General features: G+C 42.2%; 1 protein-coding gene across 3 annotated transcripts; it reads right to left on the reverse strand.

The window, feature by feature from the left end:
• Positions 1–278: 278 nt before the first annotated feature.
• CD34 (CD34 molecule) lies at positions 279–24,735 on the reverse strand. 3 transcript variants are annotated; one of them, XM_074977452.1, is made up of 9 exons: positions 24,464–24,735; positions 14,096–14,257; positions 12,889–13,118; positions 11,154–11,234; positions 8,129–8,270; positions 7,476–7,525; positions 4,970–5,134; positions 4,701–4,756; positions 2,896–4,599 (listed from the first exon to the last, which is right to left on the reverse strand). In XM_074977452.1, exons 1-9 carry the CDS (start codon positions 24,540–24,542, stop codon positions 4,536–4,538), a joined length of 1,029 nt encoding a protein of 342 aa, XP_074833553.1. In that variant the 5' UTR covers positions 24,543–24,735; the 3' UTR covers positions 2,896–4,535. The 3 variants fall into 3 exon arrangements, with proteins under 3 accessions (XP_074833552.1, XP_074833553.1, XP_074833554.1); XM_074977451.1 differs by lacking the exon at positions 4,701–4,756 and having other exon boundaries at positions 279–3,038; positions 24,464–24,734; XM_074977453.1 differs by lacking the exon at positions 4,701–4,756.

Here is a 24,735-nt window from a genome sequence, read left to right on the forward strand (position 1 = left end):
TAAAAGGGTGTGAGAGTTGAATTCAGGGAGGAAGAAGGATTTTTGGAACACGATACGTTTTTACTTGCTCTGAACCCCTTTTCACTGAAAGAAAGAAAGACTGTGCGCAGGCAAGCAAAGAATAAGAAACATCTTTTACGTATGCTGTTTCTACTGGAAAGCAGCTTCTTAGAGGGCAGCACATTCTTTTCTTTGTCCAGGCGCTTAACTGAGCCAGAATCACAGCTGCCAATGAAATAAACAGTCCATTGTTTCAAGAATACAACTGAAAAGCTGGGTTCCATTCTCAGCTCTTTTTACTGACTGTATTTACAGATCTGTTTGTACAAAAGAAAACTTAAAACCAATACATTTTGCATTTTTTACATTACTTTAGTGCTGGTGAAAAGGGCCTGACTGACAGAAGTGGAAACTGAAATCCTTCTCAGAAATCATAGTATGAACTAGGCACAAAGCAACCCTTTCCCATGCCTCAGTGTCTTGTGTCTCTCAGTCTTGACAAAGAATGGGAATAACCTGCAGTTGCGAGAAGAGATGTCCAGGCCTATTCAGTCCTCAGCCCAAATGCTGAAGTTGCCAAGAATAGTCTTGTACTGCCAATGGCAATGATGGGTGCTCCACCCACTGTGCTACAAGCCCCCTAGTTATTGTACATTGACCACCAATATAGGGATCATACAGCAATGACTTTGGTCAGTCACCCACCAGGGCTTCATTGGAATCAGTATTTAAGAGGTAAATGCCCAGCTGAGCCAGATGGTCCCCTTTGTTCAATTAAATCTCTCTTCCCTTTACACATCTCTGGTCTCCCATCTCACAAGGCTGTGCCAGGGAAGGGTTGTAGCTACTATAATAATATTGGTCCCACTCACAGAGACGCCAAGTGACAGACTTCTGGAAGTCTCCATCTGCAGCTAGGCAAACTATGGCCTGTGCTGGCAGGAAACCAGGAACCAGAAGCACTACAGACAGCAAAGGGACAAGGGAACTGGCTCCATCCTACATAGTGAACCCACACGTAAGCAGGTCTGTTGGACTGTGCCCTTTACTGAATGATGTGTGATGCATGACCCATGCAGAGTGGGTTTGGCATAAACCACTTTTTCCAGGAAACAATCTCCAGCTCCTGAGGAAACAGAAATTGCTCCCAGCCTTAAAACTTCAGGGGTTGCTGAGAGACTTTTTCTTCATTCTGAAGAGTGAAAGTATTTCCCTTTTGTGTTTGGGCATTTTTATACACCACCCCCTTATTACTAGGGATGGACAATCATTGATGGCAGGACTGAGGTTTCTTTCCTGTACGGTAATTTGTGGCATTCTTTTAGGAACCCTTTCATACTGACATATTTCCAAAGTCTCCTGTTGGGTAACAATGTCAGCTCCTTCCAGGAGACCTGACCATACTGTTGTAAGTACTGGAGGTGGGATGAGTTGTCCAGAGCAATATCTTATACTCTCGTATGCACACAAACAGATTGATTGCTCTTCTCACCTTCAACTAGCGCCTCCAGTCCACGGGAGCAAGACTCCAGAAGGTTCACTGCAAACCAACTACACATCTGCAGGGAATGGTTGGGGGGAGTAATTCAACTCCTAGGCTATTCACATGTCAGCACCAGACGCCACCTGGAAAGCTTTATGTACAACTTCAGCAATTCCATAAGAGCATTAAACATTGAGAGGATATAAAAGCAAAAGACTGGGCATTAGCTTACTAATGCTGCTGAATAGTCTCAGAGGAGTAACCATGTTAGTCTGTAGCTTCACAAAAAACAAAACAAAACAAAAAACAACCAGTCTCATAGCACTCTAAAAACTAACACTTTTATTTTTTAGGTAATAACTTTTGTGGGTAGGACGCACCCATCAAATGAAGTGGGTCTCACCCACAAAACATTACCTAAGAAATAAAATTGTTTGTCATTAAGGTGCTGCAGGACTGCTTGTTTTGTTTTTGTGATGTTGCTGAGAGAGGAAAGAGCTGTGTTCAGACACACAGATGATGCTAAACCAAACCATCACAGCAACAGATATTATAACTTCAGAGGTGACTGTAATCAGAGCCCACTGGAATTTTATTTGTAATCTGCATGTGGGTTTTCCTGACTTGAGCTCCTGAGTCTCATAAGAAGCAATTTAGTTGCTAAATGGGACTTTTGAAAAACCAGTGAGAGCACAGAATTAAAGTGGTGGTAAATGAGTGAGACTTGCACTTTTGGGGCATTCAACTATTGTACTTCAGAGAAAAGTAAGGGGAGCCCAGTTACCCACTTTTTGCAAGAGTGTCTGGCAGACAGCCCTGATTCTCCACGGAGAAGCCTGGAAGCTAGGTTAATAGTGTGCATCTCTAACAAGAGACAGTAAAATGCTCCATCAGCTCATGACGGGTTAAACCCTTGTAAGGTCAGCAGCTTCCATCCTCTTCTCTCCGTGTTCCCTTCTCTTCCAAGTAAAATCAGTATCAAGCCAAATTTCTTACAAAGCTGACATCACTCTGAATTTATATCTTTACCATCTGTTGCTTGAGTGGTTTGGTTGCTGATCACACCCCATTCTCTTCTGCTAAAGGAAGAGCAAAGAAACCTAGCCCATGTTCCTAGCCCTGTATTAATCCTCAGAAGCACCTTGCTAGGGTAATTCAACACTGTACAACAAAACTATGCTAGTTCTGGGCTTAGTGTGCTCTAGAGTGGGACTTTGGAATTCTTCACATACAAAAAAAAAGGTTACAATTTCCCAGCCATCCAAGGGGTAATCTTCCCTTTACCCCAGCTACTGTTTCTTTTCTTCTTCAAAACCAAGCCCCCCTAAAATTCATGATAATAAGCCAGTCACCCTAGCAGATTTCACAGTTCAGTGTCAGCAACAATGCGCTGCCTGGCTGAATGTCCATTTTTTGAGGATGCCTGTCCAGTCCCATTCTTCTGAGCCCCTCCGTTGAGATTTGGCTTCTCCTGAGGCTCAGGCTGTTCTTGCGAGGCTATGGTGATCACAGTGTTTCCCTGGCTGTCATTCTCAGTGCTATAGGGGTCTTCACCCTAAATGGATACATAGATGATAAATGCAGAGTTAGAAAAAGGAAAGGATGCACAGCAACCAGCTTAGATGCCAAGCAGGAGCTGCAAGGCTGGGACCATCAGCATGGCACAAGATATCAGCAGACATGGATACCAGCTTCTGTCAACGGGAAGGAGGAAGGACACAGGCCTGAACTGTGGCATTGCAGTACTGAGGGTTAGGCCCAGTCAGTAAGTTATTTCTTCTCAATGACCTAAAAAACAGCACATCCTGGTTTTTGTACTGTTCAGACAAATAGGCCCAGGTTCTGCCTTGCTTAGGAGTTTGCACACCAAGGTCTGGTTTCCTCCGACTTTATTTTCCACATAGGTCAGGCAGGAAACATTTGGCATATACTCTTTCTTATCTTCAACCTGAAACTCAGATAAACAGCTTTCAGTAATGAGAGAACAGGGGCTTATGTCACATATTTGGCAGCTTACGTTTGGTTACCCAGGGTCGGTCGGTCTCTCTCTCTATTACCCAAGTAGTCACATGCATTAAGCAGGAGGTATGACACAGTGTTGTAGACCATACTAGATGGACCCCTGCTCTTCTTCTAATGTAACAACACTAGAGGCCCTAAATGCAACAGATCTGACCGTAAGCCCAACAAGAACCAAAGGCATGGGTCTGTCCATACTTGCCAGTACAATCTGTCAGGAAGGATATCCATGTTGATAGATTCTGAGGTCCTCAGTTTGCCCACAAAGCCACACACAGCATAGGTAGCTGGAAGGCAAACTCAATACCCACAGAGCATCCTCCAAATATTCCTCCATCCCGCCCTGGAATGGGCATCTCTTATACCTATATGGAGTTCAGGCTCTACAGCCCAATTTACTTTTTGGTTCTTTGTTGACACTGTCAGTTTTGTGATGGGGATGTTTGTGATGGAGATGCCTGTTTGCTGGAAAGTGGGTTAAGACAACCAGGTTTATTTAACATAAGGAACCGTATCACCATAAGATACCAGCGCCTTGCAGTCATGTTGCCAAGCTAGGGGAGGAGGTTTGAGAGGTGACAAGCTATGTATTCCATTACCAAGCCTCTGCCTGTACCATCCACGCCCCCCCTCCACACACACGCACACGCAGAGTCATTTGCATTCATGCATTTGGCAGGATCCACCCTAGAATATTGAACTCTCTTAGCCTCCTGCTGTATAACTGCACATGCACATCTGCCATTAGATGACCGTGTTCTGACTGTACTTCATAGAAAAAGGCAAGTCTCCATAAATCTGTGATAAAGAAGGGACCCCCAGAGCTCAGCAAAATCTGTAAGAGGAAAAATATATATATATATAGGAAAATATTTTCTTTCTTTCTTGATACTCTTTATTATCATTTGTTAAGTGGGGTGGTGGGGGAGAACAATCTTTATTACAGGATAGATACAAGTCAGATGTATAATTTGACTTTTAAATGCAATGACTGAAATAAGCATTACATTTTCAATGGCAAATTCACAAGCTTTCAATGTCTCTGGAGGAGTCTTCCCAGATGAGTTCTTACTGCCAGGCAAAAATAAGTGCTAGACCTGGAAGTGAACAGTCATAGAATATTTAATATTAGAGAGGAAGAGTTTACTTTTCCTCTTTGTGATCTGTGCTCTAGTACAGCTGTTTATACCTTTCTCACCTCCATTTCCCCATCCACAACTTCAGGCTCACCAAGTTTTCAGTTTTCCTGTTGGCCTGCCAGAGCAACAAGCCATCTTGTCACACATTCATAAGCTGTAGGCAACTTTTATAGACCATAAGCTCCCACTTATCTCTCCCACCCACCCAAACAGACTGTTAGTGGCGCTTAGAAGTCTTTGGCAGTGAATCTGTTGCATTCCCTCCTCCACATTCCTCCTGTATTTTCGTTTCTCTCTACTTGTTGTTTTGCCAGCTATAAGCACTAACCAGCCTTTCTCCCATCGGGCTCCAGCTCCAACGCTTCTTAAAGAAGTATCCAGCCAAACCCAGAAATGCCAGCAGGAGTCCAGATGTGACCAGGGCAATCAGTGTCTTCCGGGAAAATTGCTGGTGGCACTTGATACTCTCCAGTTTATGGGATTTTATTCCAAGCTGGAAATAATCCAAACAGAGCCAAGAGTCTCATAAACAGGAAACTTGTGCATGAACAGCATCTCCTGAGAGCATTTCATATCTTAAAGACACAAATGTCATTCCACTCCAAAGTTTTTCTTTTTTTAAATACTCTCTCTCCCTCTCTGTCTCTTGTAGGGCTTGACTCATCTCCCAAGGAAACCCATGGAAAGACTCACTATCTTCAGTGGAAGCTGAATCAGAGCTTTAGAGCCAGGCTGACAGCTTCCAAAACCAAGATTCTCCCTCCCCAGGTCAGCTACAGCATAGGCAGAAGCACTGCAAGCTTTTCCCACGCTGCCCCATCACTGTGCTTACCTCTGACCTGCAGGCATGAACTACAGGTTGAACCTCTGTAGATCGGCAACATCTGTAATCTGGCATGATTTTAGTTAGCCAGGTGACAATGTATCATGGGTGCGACCAAGTTTCCTGTGGTCCCACAACATTTTTTTATAGCCACCAGTCCTGTCTCTCAGTGTTCTGTGCTGTTATATAGCTGTAATGTAACCCTAAATGTCTTTTAAGAGCCAAGTAAGCAGTGGAAGTGTTGGTAATACTGCTGGACAGTATTGACCTTCTGTGGTCCAGCAAATTCTCTCATTCGGTACTGATCAGGTCCCGAGGGTGCCAGATGAGAGAAGTGCAACCTGTATAGGGTAACAAATCAACTGTGCATTCAGTCCTTGGGTCCTGTGCTGAGACTGACAACTTTTCTGGATGGGAAGCAACATAGAAGCACACAGAATTTTAGAATTATTATTTTCTCCTTCTCCTGGGCCCCAGGCTGTGTACTCAGCTGAGCATATACACCCAGGACTGAAGGATCTCACAGCTCACTTGCATGGTAAGCATCTCCCCAGCTCCCCATGTTTAACTCATCTATGATGAGAATACTATGTCCTTGAGACCTGGAGCACAGAGGTAGTAACAGTGTGTGTTTGACTGCTGGGTTCCATTTTATAGGTCTCTGGGATCCAGCTTTACAAGGTAACGGTGACCTCAGTGGTATATAGGGAAGATTAAAGTCAGAATGGAAGTTTGAAGGTGCAAAGTGCCAATTAAATGTTAATAGTTATTAGTGAGATCCAGCTTCTTATTTAAAAACCCCTACAGTATGTGACAGTAATTATCCAGAGCACTGAAGCATACAATAGTGATACTGGAAGACTAGGTGGCAATGGTTGTGAGTGCACACAAATGCTCACACACACATATCCTGAATTTTCAGAAGTGACAAGTGATTTTGGATGACCAGCTTGAGACACATTAAAAGATGCTGATTTCCAGAGGCTGTGTGCTCAGCTATTTCTAAAACTCAGGTTTCTCTGAGGAGTCTCAGGTTAGACATCCAAAAATCACTCACTACTTTTGAATACTTTTTCCCACTTTGGCAATGGGAACTTCCTACATATTTTGAAGTAAATAAAGCAATAAGAGATTCTGCTGCTGGGCTTAGACAACATTTGAAGGCAACTTCAAAAAGAGTATTGTCTTTCCAGAGGGAAAAGTGCTGAAGTAATTCTGGTTCCCAGATCCCTGGATAGATAAGGCTTCTGGGTATGTCTTCAAAACCACAGGAATACCCTGTGAGATTTCTAGAGGGTAATTGTAGGGCTGCCACCTGTTGCGGTTTTCCCAGGATCACCCTTTTTGAAGTAGCTTAGTACTCGCTGCCAGCTCCCCAGTTTTATGGGGTCAAGATCATCCCAAATCTGTCCTGTTTTTTGGTACCTCAGCGGTGGTGATCCTAACATGAATTGTTCATTCAACATCTTGAGCCCCTTTTGTGCCAATCTGTGTGGCAACAGAATAGGGCAACATTCGCTGAAGCGCTATCTTATTCATATCAGAGGACTTACAAGGCACCATTGCTCTTGTACCAGGGACACGAATTAAAGCTTAAATCAGAATATGCACAGAGCATGTAAACGATCTGATGAGTACAGTGAAAGATTCCCTATTTCTCCCCAGCAGAGGTACAGCCTAGCAAGTGTCCTCCACACATTGATTGATATCTGACCTGAAGGTACCACCTCTCAGGGATAAAGGGATTTGATATCTACAAGTGTCTGCCTCCTTGATTCCCAATCAGGATGCCCATTCAATTGGCTTGGTGCTGTGAATACCTATGCCCTGCTAGCTGGGCTAAAACCATCTTATTTACAGTTGGTTAGCACGCATCTCTGGGATAACAACAGTTTTCAGTTACCACCAACCTGGACTCGATTTGACCTATGTGCCTGAAAGCGAAAGCCTCCTTCCTCCCAGCTTGCAAACACATCCAGTCTCCCATGCTTAACTAGCTTAAAGCATTTACCTTAGCCAAATCATCCTCCTGTGCTTTCAGATCTTGTATTACGTCTGCACCTGCAGTTTTCAAAATAGAAAGGCTGTGACATGTACAGTATAAATGACAACAAGGCAATACCTGCTGGTTACATCAGTATTGATGAGACTAGCCAATCACTGACAAAGAAGCTTGTAACTCCCCATTAATTCTGCAGGAGATGCTGTAACTCAATATGAGCCAAATCTCTAGTAAAACTCATTAGAGACAGGAAAATAATAGTTACAGAGCTGATTAATTCTTTGAGATTTCTGCTGTCTCGTCTGTGCTTTAGTATTACGTTTTTTTCTAGCACATATTCAGATATCTGCAGCCCAGCCTTCACAACTAAGCCATGAATCCTCACCCTGCACCTAACAATTAACCTCTCTTTCTCTCTTCCCTTTACTCCCACAAGAGGTGGAAGTAAGCAGGTGCACCCTGGTGTGCAGATTCAGCAAGAGCTGGCTGATCTGTGGCAAAAGCCAGTGGGGAGCTCTGTAAAGAGCTGGCAGGGACCCAGGTTGCAATAGGACAGTACTTGTAAGAAATTTTATGTTACTTTCCCCCCTGCTACCCATACACAGACACAGTGAATTCCCTCATTGTCCACAACAAAATCCAGAGACATGGATTCCACTAACCTTTATCACCAGCCTGAAGGAGCAGCATGCAGGAGGGCTTCACCTCAGATTGGGCTAGTTTGATGGGGCATTGTTTAGGGATGCCGTTTGTACCACAGAGCACCCTACTTAACTCCACTCCCTTTCTCCATATAAACTCATTCTGCAAAATTCCCCAAAAGAAAGAGTTATTGAAAGAAACCAGGCAAGCCCACTCATTCTCTCCCTCAGGAATATCTGAAATATATCACTAGCTTATGTTATTGTTACCAATCTATCATTTATATTGCAGTAGTACCAAAGGCCTTCTTACCAGATCTGGCCCCATTGTATGAGGCATTGCACAAACAAATAGCCAATACCAGTCTAACCTCAGTTCAAAGGGGGAAGCAGTCTGATCTAATAGACTGAGCACTAGACTGGATACCAAAGACCACAAATACCAATTCTTCCTCCTCCACCAACTTAAATAACTGTGGGTTAGAAATTTCACTTCTCAGTGCCTCAGTTTCTCCATCTGCAAAATGGGAATTTTAATACTTACATACTTCCTTGAAGAATTTTGTGCTTTTCAAATAAATTTTAAATATAAACAACATTTTCAAATTTTATTTTTATCAAGCCAAAATGTGGGGTCTAAGGTGGTTAGGTATGTCCCTTTAACTTGAAGAATGAGAGAGGGAGCTTTTATAGTTTTGAAATTGCAGGCATAGTCTGTCCCATTGTCATCTAGGAGAAGAGGGAAATAACAAAGAAACATTTGGCCTTCCTGTTTAGGAAAGGCCTTTAGTATTTCTGATGGGTTGTTGACCAAAGACTGTGAAAATAATAAAATCGTCTCACTTTTAGCATTAAAACAATCCCTCTACTTAAAAATAACACCGACTCTTGGGTGGAGGAAGGCAAGAGTGGATTGCAGCTTTTTCCTCCTCTTGGCCAACTTGTACACTAAACAGGATGGACCATCTCCTGAAACCTGTGTACACGCATACTCTAGATTGGGGTCAGGGCTGGACTTTGCTAAAACAGGATCACAATTTCTTAAAATACACTAGCATGGAGAGGGAATGGACAGCTCAGGGTAGCTGTTTACAATTTTCTAAAAATCAGGCCCCTCTAATATGTCTCAGTTTGGGCACCCAGAAAATGTAAGCACTCAAAATCAGTAGCTCTGTGGTCTTTTCTGTGCATGGTCCCATTTTTAGATATTTTGCTATCTGCGACTCCAGACAGCATCTAGTACGTGATCTAATAATAATGGTGTCTTCCATGCAATGTGACTTTGCTTGCATTAGAGGTGGAGCATGTGTTTGTGCGCCCCCCACTTCCACCTGCAACCCCCCTGATATTCCCCCTCCACCCCGATGCTCCTACCTGGGAAAAGGGATTCGGGCACAGAGGCTTGCCCCACTCTGCCTGCCTGCCTGCCAACCCTTCTCCCTTGCAGGAGCACTGATCAGGTGGGTGCAGTTGGTCAGGACACGAATATGCCTATTATTCTGGGGCCCCTCAATTGGCCAGGGATCCTGGGCAAAGGCCTCATTGGCCCAGTGACTAATTCACCTCTGCTATACACATATTAGTGCAAGGCCATGTTGCACAGAGGGCAGGAATATATTGAGCAAAATAGCCTCCTCCATGTGGTGTGACCTTGCATGTATGGTGCATGTGATGTCCAGCTCTGTGGAGGACACTGTTTTGTAAAAGGAACATTTGAGATTGCTGCAACCCCATTTTTAGATGGAACAAACCCACTTGGAGCTGCAACCCCTCCCTGGCTGGGTACTGCTGTACCAGTCACTTTTAAAAAAATATTTGCCTGGCTAAGCGCTGAACAGTGCACCACTAAAACCATCTACACTGACTTGTTGTGAAACGGACAGTTTAAAATGATCAATTAGAACTATTTTAATGTAGTTTTTTGGTAAGGAAGAGGGGACTGAGATAAGAGGAAAGACCTGTGCGTACATTTCCTTTAGTCAGCTGTGGAAAGAATGTGTGAACTTGTTAGAGTTTCCTTTGCATTAAGCAGAGACTGACACCAACATACTGCATGGATGCGCTGGGAAAGGCCAGCAGAAGAAAGAAGAAAGGGCTTAGCACCTTCTATCTGTAACAGAGAGCTCTGCTCTCACACAGTTATCTGGTTCTCAGGTTCAGTAGCTAATCTGGCTGGGAGGACAAACATTTTTTTTCCAGGCAATGATAAGTTAACGTGGAGGCATGAGAAGACCCCCGCACCATGCAATAATGGAAAAGCCACTGTTAAAACTCATGTGGCTCTAAGTATTTCATATTTAATTTGGGAATTCCATGTGCACAAACAGTGAGATGTGAATCTGTAGAATAGCTGGTATTAAAAAGGCATAGGGTGTGTATCAAAGATATTGAGTGATTTGCCTGAGGTTACATAAATCTGTAGCAGAGGCAGGAATTGAATCCTGGATTCTAATCCAGTGTTTTAACTTCAATACCATGCTGTAAGATTTATTTTTATTATTTTTTCAGATTTGCTAGCATTTCATTCATTAACAAGGGTGACCACAAATAACAGGTCTCATTTACTAACTTACCTTTATGTAAATGTACCCAATGTCTTGGACAGTAAATCTCAACCAGAATATAGAAATACATGAAACTTCACATCTGACAACAATCTTTGTTTTCTGACCACTAGATGTCATCTGTATTTATGGTCACTGGTTTCCATAGGCATTTCAACACAAATTGTTGCCAAAATGCATTTATTGTGTGAAGGCAAATAGGCAGACATGCCAACTAGGAAGTAATTTACCAGTCAATAGAGTAAGAATCTAGTTTCCCCTCTCCCCAGCAAGTGATCTCAGTGTGACTGGCCAAAGGAGAAAAATTAATCACTGTAATTTTACACCACCTGGCTGGGCACGTTGGCAGTCCCACAAGACCATCTAGCATTTGTCTCAAGTTGCCACCTGCTGCACAAGGGATTTATTCCCCTCTTTCCCTGACTTCACCTTGGATGATCCTTTCCCATTAATCTCATCTCATTTGCACAGTTGTTACTTACGCATGTGATGGACTCACTGAGATATAAGCAGATCCCGTTGGGCCTTGTCACATGTTTAATATCCTGGCAAATGATGTTGTGCTAGAATGTGAAACAAAACATTGCTGTGTTTGTAAATCACACAAGTATGTAGAGACAGGGCAGGACACTTGACTGTAAGTCACTGAAGCTGCTATATAACAGACGTCTTTCTACTTCTATATTCAGAATGGTTGGGATTATGACCCTTGAGCCACACTGTCATGATATTAATAGGTAGCAGGTTTAAAACAAACAAAGAGAAGTTTTTCTTTATGCAGTGCACAGCTGGCTTGTGGAACTCCTTGCCAGAGGATGTTGTGAAGACCAGGACTTTAACAGGGTTCAAAAAAGAGCTAGATAAATTCATGGAAGTTAGGTCCATCAATGGATATTAGCCAGGATGGATAGGAATGGTGTCCCTAACCTCTGTTTGTCAGAAGCTGGTAATGGATGACAGGAGAGTGGTCACTTGATGGTTACCTGTTCTGTTCACTCCCTGTGGGGCACCTGGCATTGGCCACAGTCGGAAGACAGGCTACTGGGCTAGATAGACCTTTGGTCTGACCCAGTGTGGCCATTCTTACATCACCCTAACTCAATTTTACAGCGGAGATTTTTCAGGCCAACTCCTGTAATTAGGCTGCAGCAGAGTGGGCAGACAGTCTCAACAGAGCTGTGTTCTATATGACCTTAATGTATACAGGTTTCCCATATCTTGGCCCCTCACTGCAGCATAACTGCACTAGCTGTACTGTCTGCGATCTTCACATGGATTCAGCCCATTATGAATCACGTCCTTAGGGTGAAGCCGTGTGCTCTGCTCCCCAGCTGGTCCTTTAAAACTCTGCAGAGAAAGATTCCAACCCCACCCTTCTGGCAATTCTAGCGGTAGAACATCTATGGCCAAAATAGCCTTATGAAACCTATCTCATGGAACCTGCTTGTTTCCATTCAAAAAGTACCCACTGTGGTCCTAGACATGCCCTGTGTAAAGCTGTTTGCATGGAAAACTTCACTGTATCAAGAAGGAAGGACAGAGCAAATCAGAAACAGCCTGAATTGCAGCAGAGAAGATGTAGCCAAAGGACATGAGATCATCCTGGCTGCAGATCCTCCAGATGAAGCTAGAAATCCATCTATTAGAGATATAGTTTGAGGCCAGTGAAACAGCTGTGCACCAATGGCAGAGGCAGCCCAGCAGAGACCCCTTGCAGACTAAAGCAATCGACAACATGCAATGCCCTACAAGCCTTTCATCTAGAAATGGGCTTGTCTCTGTCACTGAGTCCCTTGTAAGGCACCGTCAGTCCATATAGCATGTTTTGAGGATGTGCTTTAACCTGGCATGCTGGCAAGGGGTCCCATAAAAGACAGTGCAAGCCTGTAACCCCTTGCAATTCTCTAATGTCTTCCAAGGGTCTCAGAACCATTAACAAATACAGTCTCACAGGACTGGTGAGATGGGGCATGCTCCTTATCCCCATTTCGCAGAGCGAGGGAAAATGACCTCCAAAGAAGTTTTGGGAGGTCTGAGAACAGAATCTAAGTCTGCTGTTTCCCTGTGCTCCAGCTACAACTATCTCCCACATCTGTGCTGCACCAGATCTGGTTTAACACATCCTGGTACAAACAAACCACAGCTTCTGAATAAAGTCTTCGAGAGCTGCATGCTTGGTGTTGTTCATCAAATGCACACTCAAGCACTTCCTCCTACCTCTGGGCTGCTAGTAGTGGGTCCTGCGGTAGCTGCGTAGGAAGTTTGCTCTGAGGTGAAAGTCGTGGCTCTCAAAGTCACTTCCTTGCCTATAAGCCTTTCTGATTCTGGCCACAAAGTGGAACTTGTATTCACAGACACATCTGACACATTTGTAGGCATTTGCTTGGGCTCCGTGGAAGTTACAGAGCTGGAGTCCTCAGTCATTGTGGTCATTTCAGCTGTACTTGCTGTTCATACATAGGAGAAAATAAAAAACGAAAAACAGGAATATAATTAAGGCTTCTCAAACTAAAGCTTGTACTTGTAGTGACTGAACTGCAATATTGATTTGTTGTAGCCAGTGGTACCACAATGTAGATTGCTGTGGAAAACATGCACATTTGATTTGCTTTAAATTACCTATTTATTACATGCCCTTGTAAGCACTTATAGCGGGCTAGTAATCAGTGTGTGTATTCTACAACAGTGTAAAGCTGTAATTGCCCGGCTCTCCCTCCAGCACTGGACTCTCCTCTGCTATCCTGGCCTTCTGATAATTTAATGGTAACAGAGAGATAGCTGTGCTAATCTATATACTATCAAAACAAAAAAGCAGTTCAGTAGCACTTTAAAGACTAACAAAATAACTTATTATGTGAAGCCCTTTAGTTGATCTGAAGAAGTGGGTCTGTCCCACAAAATCTCATCATCTAATAAAGTATTCTGTTAGTCTTTAAAGTGCTACTGGACTGCTTTTTTGTTTTGATAGGATAATTTAAGTGTGCCTGCTGTCCCAGATCGGGTGATTGGTCTGCTTATCTTCAGCAACCATTTTAAAGAAGAAATTGGTTCAAGCTATCAGTCTTGGATCTGAATCCCTACTTCCCAAAAGAACAGAAATGATGGGATTTGGGGTCTTCTTTGGATCCATCAAAAAGATAGGAACTAGAAGCAGAGTCTGGAACACCGAAGTATTTCAGGGACAAATTGGGTTTCACATCTATGGCTCTGTACTGGATTAATTTCTAAAATTTCACTTTAGTTTGACCACCAGTGAAAATCCCATTTTAATGAGGCAATGTATTTTAAGTCATCCTTTGGGTGGTGGTTTTAAGCAAACTTCACTTTCACATCTGGTAAAGTCAATTACTAAAGCACATCAGAACATGGAAACTGTAGAGATAGTGTGGAGAATAAATAACAAGTCCAAGTCAACTTCCTGTACCTGCTAGTGTTGCTGAACTACTTGCAGGCTCTGAGGCGATCATCAGTTCTGTGAGAATGGCAGTTGTCATAGCAGATGTTACATCGGTGATAGCAGCATATGACTCTGAAGGTGAGGTAGTAGTTGATGAGTTGGAAACATTTTGACCAGAAACTTTATTGTCTGTGGGGAGCGGGAAAAGGAGGTTAATGGATAGCTAAAAAGCACAGTACGGTATACAAGATACAGTCTAACAGGCCTCTGATATTTTAGTCACGTGCAAAATGAGTCTCTTTCTGAGAAGAAATAAATATGATTTTGGTAATGTTTCTTTTACTTATTATTCTGATAGCAAGTTGACCTGGGTATTTAAATTAAGTCAGTTTTTTATCCTGTTTGGAAAATGGAATAGCTGGGGAATCATGAAATATTCTCATTTAAAGGTTGGTATATTTCCTGTGGTAAGTGTGATGTGCTCCATGTGGTGCTGAGGCTGCCTGGGGGAAGGTAGCTCCAGCCCTGCCCCTTTTTGCTAGATTGGGCCCAGAGCAGTGTTCCCTGTAAGCTGGGTGCTTGGGTGAGCACCCAAGACACATTCAAATGCCACCCAGCTGATTTTCACAGTGCCCAAAGTGCCCATGGCCAGCAGCCTGTGTTTCTACTAGTGGTGCACATCCACATGTGCTTCAGTGCACATGACAAAATTTATTCCACACACAGATGGAAAAGGAGGAGGGAACACTGGCCCAGAGTGTTCATCCTGCTTCAGAACTGAACCCTAAATCACTCAAAATATTTTCTGGGCTTGATGACAAATGGCTTTAATTTGTGCTATTGTAAAACTAAATATAAAGGAAATACTTTACAATTCAGATTAGGGAAGAGACTTTTTAAGAAAGAAAACTGATCTTTGTCTTTCATTCGATGACAGTTGCCAGCTGTTGATACTAGAAATTAAAGGTCTGAAAAAAGGGCTATGCTGTGAAACATAATTTTGTTTGTGTGAGCAAACATGGGAGAAGAGTTTGGAGGATTTCACTCCTCTGTGATTTGTGTCTCATCAGAATCCTTCATAATCGTGCACAACACACAGCCAGACTCAGTTATGAGAACAACTCAAAGGATTTTGTCATGAGAGAATGAAGTAGTTGGAAACGCATGTAAAGAAGGCAGAGAAAGTCACTGTAAATAAGACTGATGCAAACGTTGCAAGGAACCCACTACAAGACAGGATTCAGGAGCAGATCTTTCCAGCCAGGGATAGTTCCACAGACCTTACAGCTATTTAGCCAAACAAAAAATAATCTAGAAAGCGGAGTGGGGAGAGAGGGCATCTCAGATCTTCATCATGGGGTGATGTAAGTACTAGTGTCAGGTTCATGTCTCTGTGAGGTTCCACCTATGTCTTCACCCTGCTATTGGAAATGAGAGGAGATAACACAATGAGGCCGTTTTTCACAATGTTCTCAAGAAGGGGAGCATGTGCCAAGCATACTACAACTCAGATGCAGGCAGTGGCACACTCAGTGCTATTTTTAGGCTTAGATATAAAATAGTAACATGACAAACCTACCCTGACAAGAAAAAAAAAATCCCAGCTGACAGTAGCACTCAGGAGCCCCAGCCACCAATCAGGGACCCATGGTGGTAGGCACTATACACACACAGTAAAATCACAGGCACTGATTTAAAGATATTATATGGAACTCACTCTGGAATAGGAGACTGAGACAGGAACCTTATTTCATCCAGCTCCTTGCTAAAATAATCAATAAAATAATGAAAAGGTTGATCTAAGACATGAGACTAATGGGATATATTAGTGTGATTTAGAAAAAAATACCACACTGCAGAACCTATCAGTGTCTCTCACACACAAATAACTGCCCTTAACTACCTAACTGAGAGACACATGGCAGCATTCAGGATTCAACACCAACCATCAGCTCCGTGAAAGTAACCTCAGCAGGCAGAGCCATCTTTGAGCCTTACAGAGCTTTAGTTTCCATTACTGCAGTTCAGTATAGGCAAAGTCCTGCAAGTCCGCATAGGCTCAAAATTCCCACTGGCATGAAAGGCAGCTTTGTTTGTATAGTGATGGCATGATTGGGCCTCATGCATTTAGCCAAAATGCTTTGTCAGAGTTATAATAAAATCCAAGGCCCATCTGGCAAAGAGAAATTCAGTTAGACCCTGGAATCCCTAATCAATAAAGTTGCAGGATTGGAGCTTAAATGTGTATGGATTTACTGCAGCCCTGTACTCACTAAAGAAAATGTACAAGCTACATTCCAAGGCATCAACAACACAGAGGAAACTCATGCTGAACCCACACCCTGCCAAATATTTCATTCACAGTCCATAGTCTTGCCAAGAAATAGAGGCAGCAGCAACATCTGAACACTTTGCACACCTTGTCCTCCTAATGCCTGTGTTCAGTTTCCTTCATGTTGGCAGACTTAGTATAGGCAAATGGCTACAATGAGGTAACTGTGAAGTCAACCCTCCATCCATAGCCCCGGAGGAGAGGGAGTACACATAGCATTAACATGCAGACCACAGAACAGCAGTACAATCTCCCTTCACCCCTTTCTGGCAGTAAAAAGGAAGCCTCCTTTATTCACCTGGGGCAGCAAAAAGCACCTGTGACATAGATTGCACCAAGTCAGCTGGTTGCATCTCTATAGTGCTTGTGTCACTGCTTTGCATGTGCTAGCATCATACTTTAAATATCAGTCAAAATGAGGCCTGAAAGGTGTGTGCCATTTCCAACTCTTTGGAAAGGGAAGCTCTTTCATAAACAGAAAGAGGTGTTTGTAATTGGAAATATATATCTCCTACAGCTGGAAGGGACCTCTGGAGGTCATCTAGTCCAGTCCTCTGCCCTCTTGGCAGGAGCTGGTAGTGTCCCTGACATCTATTTGCTCCAGTCCCTAAATGGCCTCCTCAGGGATTGAACTTGCAACTGTGGGTTTAGCATTCTTACTGCAACTAGTTATGTTCTCAAGGAAACATCTATCCTGCTTTCCTACTTGCTCCAGTTAAGAAGCGTAGATGACAAGTAATGCAAAGAAGTGTGAAAGATATTTATTAGAAAACACAATATTGACGGTTGTAGTGATGAAAAAAGCCAAACTGCCATTTTTGCTAAGTCTTTAGAAAAGATACAGCCTGGAAACGGGCACTGCGAGCTTTCTTCATGTACAACATTCCTCTAGAATGACTCCATCTAATGGTCTTCTCCTTGATCCATTCTGTGATGAATCTGTCTGTTAGCCTGGGGCCAGATTTTCTTAAGAGCTCACCTCTGGTTTAGTTACCAGAGCAAGTACCCAGATTTTCAGGAAAGGTCATTATGCTGCATGCATATTGGGTGCTGAGCACATTTTAAAGTCTCACCCCCAAAGAAGAAAACTGTGACAGTCATGTTTCTGTATCCCACCACCAGTTTCCAACTAACACTCTTCCTGCCCCCACCCCACAGTAGGAAGGGGGATGGTTTTCAAAGCTCACATCCAAAGCTGGATGGGGCAATTTGTTGTTGGTGGTGGGTTTCTTCTTAGACAAAAGAGAGCTCCGTTCCCAGAAGAAACCCAGTTCAAAAAAGAGTTAAATCACTGAGTTTTCCTGATAACAAATCAAAAGCAGGAGGCATGATTTCTTGCCCAGAATAATAATTAACGTAATGTTAAAACTCCCCTTTTCACAAGGCTTTGTGTTTACACGGATGCCAGCAGGAACCTTTACCTCATTAGAATGACATAATGCCTTCAGCTTGTCCTCCCAAAGTGCCATTATCATCCATACAAACACCTTTGAACTTTTCCAGATGTTTATAAAAATATCAGGCCTGTTGGCCAAAATCTTTGCATCAGCATGTATCGTGAAACTAGGACTAGATCTTCCTCCACTTCAACTGGCCTTTGGATTTACTCTGTTTTATTACAAAAAGACACCTTTCTCCTGTTTCCACCACGTGCAATCATTTTAATACAAGAAATATGAAAGTGTTTTGCAGCTGTAGGAGTTGCAAAATCTCTAATAATGCAGGTGGGAATTGGGATAGTACTCCTAAGTGGCACTTACTGCAAAAACCTCAGTTACTCATTGCATAGCATGTTCTTATTAGTTTTGCAAAATTTGTGCGACTTTATTAGTATTAAGAGCTTCAGAATATAAGCCAAATGAAACTTTAAACATAAAGCAAATCTGTGTTTAGAAAGGCCAGCAGGGAAGGGAGCAATAACTTACTCTGCATGAGAAATCACCTCCAAATTAATTGTGGGAGACATGATTTCAAAAATATTTATTTTATTCACCTACTTACTATATTACAACAAAAGTTATCCAATACTTTGGCCACCCTTGACAATCTTACAACATCGATCAGGAAATAGTCCTATCACTTATCCCAGATCAAATCAGAAAATCCAGCAACAACATAAACACAACAAAACTGAATCGACTTGCTCTTATCATCCACACTGGAGTTCTGCACCATATTTACCCAGCTCTATCCAACACACCTCTCCTTGCAGTATAGGAACAGACCCAGATCAACACTGGGAAAAGTCTCAGCCGTTCGTATCCCATTACATAGCATAAGGCCATTAAACAGAGGGTTTTCTTCCTCTCGTCTGCATCCTCACAATGATTAATGTGCAACCTGTGGAAGTAATTTTGTGTTTAGTATGACTGATATGAGAACTGGAAGGGACCTGGAGAGGTCATCAAGACCAGTTTCCTGCCCTCATGGCAGGACCAAGCTCCATCTATATCATCTCTGTTAGATATGTATCCAACCTGTTTTAAAATATCTCCAGTGAATTGAGATTCTACAATCATCATAGGCAATTTATTCCAGTAACTAACCACCCTGACAATTAGGATATTTTTCCTAACAACTAACTTAAACCTCCCTTGCTGCAATTTAAGCCCATGACAGTATCAATTAGACTTTACACAGTACACCATCTTCCAATCACTTATAATTTTGCAAATTCCACCTCTGCTTTGATACCTTTGACTTCCACTAACAAATGCTTACAAAAACCTAGTAGGGTAGGTATTCATCCAATTTTATGGGGAGACAAACTGAGGGAGAGCTCAAATGATGGGCAACTAATGCTACAATGGAAGAACTAAAGTAAGCACTTCGGAGTTCCTGGTCCTTTAAAGGTATATCCACACTACAATTAAACACCTGGGGCTGGTCCATGCCAGCTGACTTGGTCTCATGGGCTTGAGCTGAGGGGCAGTTTAACTGTGGTGTAGACTTCTGGCTTCTAACTGCTGCCTGAGCTCTGAGACCCAGACTCTGGGCTGCAGCCAACATCCAAATATCTTAGTCTGCATCCTGTGTGCATGAACCAGCTTGCATGGGCTAGCTCCATGTTTTAAATTGCAGGGTAGACACACGGCATAGACTACAGTTCTACACCCTACACTTCCAGTGTGTTGAGCAGAATGGGGGAGCAGTGAAGAGAGGACAGACCAGAACTACAACAGCATGAGGCAGATTTCAATGTTTGCTTTTCATTAAACCAACAGCTATAATAAGCAGCAGCTCTGGGGACTCTGAGCTGCATTACTCATAATACTGTAGTTTTACTCCTCTCCAGCCATGTGGCAGGAATTCAAGCGGGTGGAGCTCCATTTGCTCTGGAAATATCTGATAACTCCCCCTTCCCACTTTTCCATACAGTCCCAGACAGGATACGGGTGTGGGATCTACAGGCACGAATGACACAAAGAAAAGAGCAAAGTTAATGTGGAAAGGAGGAGGACTGACAACTCCAACCATTACATCACTGCAGTCAGCCCTGAGCGGAGTCACCCAATCAACACTTAACCCTGCTCGGTCAGGCCATGTCTACACAGCAGCATTATTTTGAAATAATCAATTCCAGAATAGTTATTCCAAAATAGCGTATTTCGAAATAACACAGCTTCACATGAGAATGCATTTCAAAATAGCATCCAGCTCTTTGGAAATGGCTCATGCATTGTGTAGATGCTCACAAAGTTATTGCAGACAAATACTTCCCACTTAGAAGGATCCCAAGGTGTAATACATGTTATATACAGCACCATCTGAAATGTAAACAGTTCCTGAGATGCACAGCACCCTTCCCACAGCACTGTGGGAAAAGGACAAACGTGAGAATAGTGGTTTTGTGGGGACTCAAGAGAAAAGGGTTCTATTCCTGTCTCTGCTATGCGCCTGCTCTTGGACTGTTGGTGAATTACTTCAGAATTAATTTTCAAAAGTGGTCAGGTAGCGTGGTTCCAAGGTTTTAAAATGCCATAGGTTGGCATGGTGCTGGGAATATACCCATCTAGCTTAGCTGTGAAATGTAGCCTAGCTGCTATTCATCAGCTCATCATAATATTAGTTAGCTCACAACGTGCTTTTTATGCACACACTTCCAAGGCTTTGCAAAAGGTGTCATTATCCTCATTTTACAAATGGGGAATTTGTGGCATCAAGTTGATATAACTTCCTCAAGGTAACAAAACAGGTTAATGGCAAAGCCAGGAACAGAACCCTAAGTACAATAATGAAAATGTAGTTCTTGGAAAAATTATAAATTGTTATAGGAATAAATCTGAATTATAATATAACATTTAGATTAAACAAATACTGAATCACTTCTAAGTAGCCTTTAGGTAATTTGTTTCATGATTCAGGATTTGCTTTTACCCTGAACCTTTCCTAATTTTACTTGAATCTAAAAATGTGTGTCAACAAATTTTCCTTTGATATAGCATAGAGCTTTTCTATTTCCACTTAACTATACATCAGTGGGAAAGAGGGAATCTTAGTTTGCTAGTTAAGTAATTTGTACATAGCTTTTGAAAGACAACCTTCTATTGTCTACCACTGAAGTGGAGAAATACTGCTGGGAAAATAAAATTTAAAGTGAAGGGAGAGATCAGAAAGGAAATAACTTAGGAAATGTTTGCTTTTCAACAATTGTGTGTCTGACCTGGGTTGTGACCTCAAGAAGTGCAGAACACCCACAACTCAGAGGTCAGTAACAGGTCGCAGGTCTTCAGCAGCATGCAGGGATCTCCACTTAACTATATGAAGTGACAAATAATTCTTTTAATTGTTAAAATTGAGTTTAATTAATTAAGTTGGAGACCTATCCCAGTGCCATAGTAGACAACAAAACAAGGTGATGGAAAATCTTCTAGTGGAATGTATGCCTTCAAATCACTACAGCACCTAACTCGTCTTTCTCTCTCCATTTAATAAATTTAGGTACCAATCTGGAAAAACAAGAATTCTGCATTATGTGCACAAGAGAATGTTCAGCTGTAAATGCACAACTGAAATTACTGTTTGCTTAGTCTCAGGAATTTGTGAACTGTTTCACTCTCATTTGATGACTTCAAAGATATTATGGCATCAAATCTCAGTTCTCTCTCCTTGGTAATGATCTTGCTGCAATACACCAAGAGATAACCAAGTAGTGCTAACTAATTTAGCAGCTTAAGAAAGGCACTCTGGTAAATCAGTTGGGCATGCAGTGCCACCTGCTGTTATGTTGTGTGATAACAGGGCCTGGCACTAAATTGGTAGGGGGCTCAGTGTTTCCAGTGGCTCCCAGATCACACTGCAGGGGTGACAACCTGTCAGAGGTTCCCAGACCACCCCCGCCATCTCCTTCCGGCCAAAAAACGTGGGTTCATACAAGTCCTTGTAAACAACCAAATTTGGCACAGCTCCCAAATGGGAGTACTGCTAAAAGGCCTCCACTTATTGTGGTAGCAAGTAAACAGAAGGGCTAAAAAGGAGGAAGGGAAAACAACTTGTATAGGTGTGCAATATAGCTTGTGCTTGCATGCTTAAAAATTGATGTCCAGCACCTCTTTTTTTGTCAAAACTGGTTTTTAACATCATGCCAGTGAGTTTATATAGTCTCTTAGGCGACATCTATACATCAGTGTTATTTCAAAATCATCCATTGCGGAATAGCTGTGCAGCTGTAGCTTAGTGTGCAGACCAGGTGTGGGCAGTAACTGGCCTGTGGGCCACATGTGGGTCAGCCTCTGGTGGGCTGCTGACGCTTTATTTACCTGTGCCTCCACAGGTATTGCTGCTTGAAACTCAAATTGGTTGTGGACCGATGTCCCGATCCGTGCCACTCCCCACAGCTCCCATTAGCTGGGAACAATGATCCACAGCCCATGGGAGCTTACAATGTCTGTACCTGTTGAAAAGCATACAAATAAAGTGGAGGCCCTGGTGAATTGTCTCCAGTTTATTTCCCACCTCTAGTGTAGACACCTGAAAGAGGCACAGTATGTGGGACCTGACAGCTCAATTATTTTGTTAGCCTTTAAAGTGCTACTGGACTGCTTTTTTGGTTTGATAGCAACCAAAAAGGCAACATTGCCCTGGGGTGAACGTAAGTAACTAGGATATAGAACTCAGGATTCTGTTTTCATTCATATAACTGATTCACTATGGAACATGTTGCAGGTGCTAGGCACACACAGTGCCAACAGAAATCAACAAGACATGCAGGTTTTCAGAACCACTGAAAATCATGTCCCTAATCTCTCTGAGTTTTATGTTACCCTTTTATGGAGTGGAAGTAATACTTTTCTACCTCACAGGAGTGTTCGTAGACTTATAGGCTTGATGGATAGAAGGGACTAGCATAATCATCTTGTCTTATCTCAGGCACGTTCTATACCCTAGTCCCTCACACAACCATTCCTGTAGTAATGGGCCTACAATCACTGGCTGAGTCACTGAAGTCATCAAATCTTGATTTAAAAACTTCACATGAGAATCCACCATTGACAGTAGTTCAGATTGGTAAGTGACCCATGCCCCTTGTTGCAGAGGAAGCAAACTGCCCCCAGGCTCTCTGTCTTCTGCTTTGGGAAAAATTCCTTCCTGACCCCAGGTATGACCATCAATATACAGGCAAAACCAACCAGCCAGCCAAATGGAAACTCATTAACTATTTGCAAAACATTGCAATAACCTGAAGAAGTGCAGACTATTGTCTAGCTTTATAGTTGCATTGTACTGTACAGTATGTTCATTTTCTCTCAAAGTCCATTACAGGTACAACATCAAAAAAATCTTCCCAAATTCTATTACTTGATAATTTTACCTTTACCTTTTTCATAGCACAAGGAACTCAGATTTCTAAGTCCAGACAAATGCTGTTGGACAAAACCTTTGCTCACCACACACCTCGGATAGTCATGCAATGCTGAAACACAATTTAAAGACTTCTTTGTACTGTTTTTTCTGTAAGTGCATAGTGGAAGATGAGATTAAATGGCTCAAATGAGCAATATGTTGTGCAAGCTTGATAGTGGAGTGAACTTGGTCCTTTCTGAAATATTAGTGGCAAAATAAGATATAGAAGAGCATAATGTACCTGACTATTTAAGAGGATGCACCATCTTGCATTTCATGGACAAAAGTGGAAAAAAAAGCAGGTTGGATGCCTAAAAGGTCTTGGATGTTATTCTAATACCGTGTAAAGAATATTCAAGCAAAAAAGTCTCCCTGTAATTTTTTATATCAATCTTACTTAGTATTAATTACAGTAGATTGGATTAAACATGAAAATCTGTCAAAAACTAAATATTGCTGAAACAAAAACTAAAAACCAACAAAACATGCCACACACAACAATGACCTATGCTCCAAAATTGTTATAATCTCTCTCTCCATTTTTGCCACCGGTGCGGAATGTTACTTGTGGGTGACTTAAGGTGAGTGAAGGATTCCCCATGGTCACAGGGGGTTCATTTGAGGAAACAAATACATTTTTGGAAGTAGGCAGATTTTTGATACTACCAGGTTTTGTAGTTACACTTATTTTGAAAGCTAGTGTTTGATTCCCATAATATAATCATCACAATTTAGAAACATTTATCATTTTCAACTAATGCAGAGCAACAAATGACATGAATTCATTAGGGGCATTCCATTCATTTACCTCTTTCTTATACCATCGTTTCTAATGGGATACTTTCAAAGCTTGGTTCCCAACTCCTTTTAAAGCAGTAATAATTCCTGTTCAGAACACTCATTTTTGGCTGTTTTGGTGACTACCTGCCCTTTCCTGGTTACTCTTCGCAGACAGCCCACAGTGAAGTCCAATAAAAGAAAAACAATTTGAAAATAATAATCTAAAATGATTAAATAATAAAATGACCTCCATATAATGCTCTCCACCTAATCTGTATTGAATATACGTTACACTTATAGTACATTGCTTTCTCTACCTAGCTAAGGAGCAGTAACAGAGAGATGTGTTTCCCTATTAGTTATCCTCCCCACCCCGTTATTTTATTTTGTGCTTCATGCATTTAGTAGCCATAAATGTAGCCTTTATGTTGAATACTCACACATCAAGCTCAGAATACAGAACAATGTCCAGAAAAGCTGCTTCCTCTTCATTGTTTTTAAACTCCTTAGTATCAACATCCCTGCGGATTGCTTACAAGAAGCAAAACTGGATAGTACTCGAGTATTCTTGGGTTTTCAAGTTCTGTTATAGGTCTGTTGAGGCTGTGTGCAGCTTCCCTTTAGTTCAAGTCTTTGAGGCCAGTAACATGTGGTGCAGAATAGCCTTGCATGGGTTGTGCTTATGGTTCCAAAATATGAGGTGGAGTTAGTC

The sequence above is a fragment of the Carettochelys insculpta genome, chromosome 26 (assembly GCF_033958435.1).
Source record: "Carettochelys insculpta isolate YL-2023 chromosome 26, ASM3395843v1, whole genome shotgun sequence".
NCBI classification, from domain to species: Eukaryota; Metazoa; Chordata; order Testudines; family Carettochelyidae; genus Carettochelys; species Carettochelys insculpta.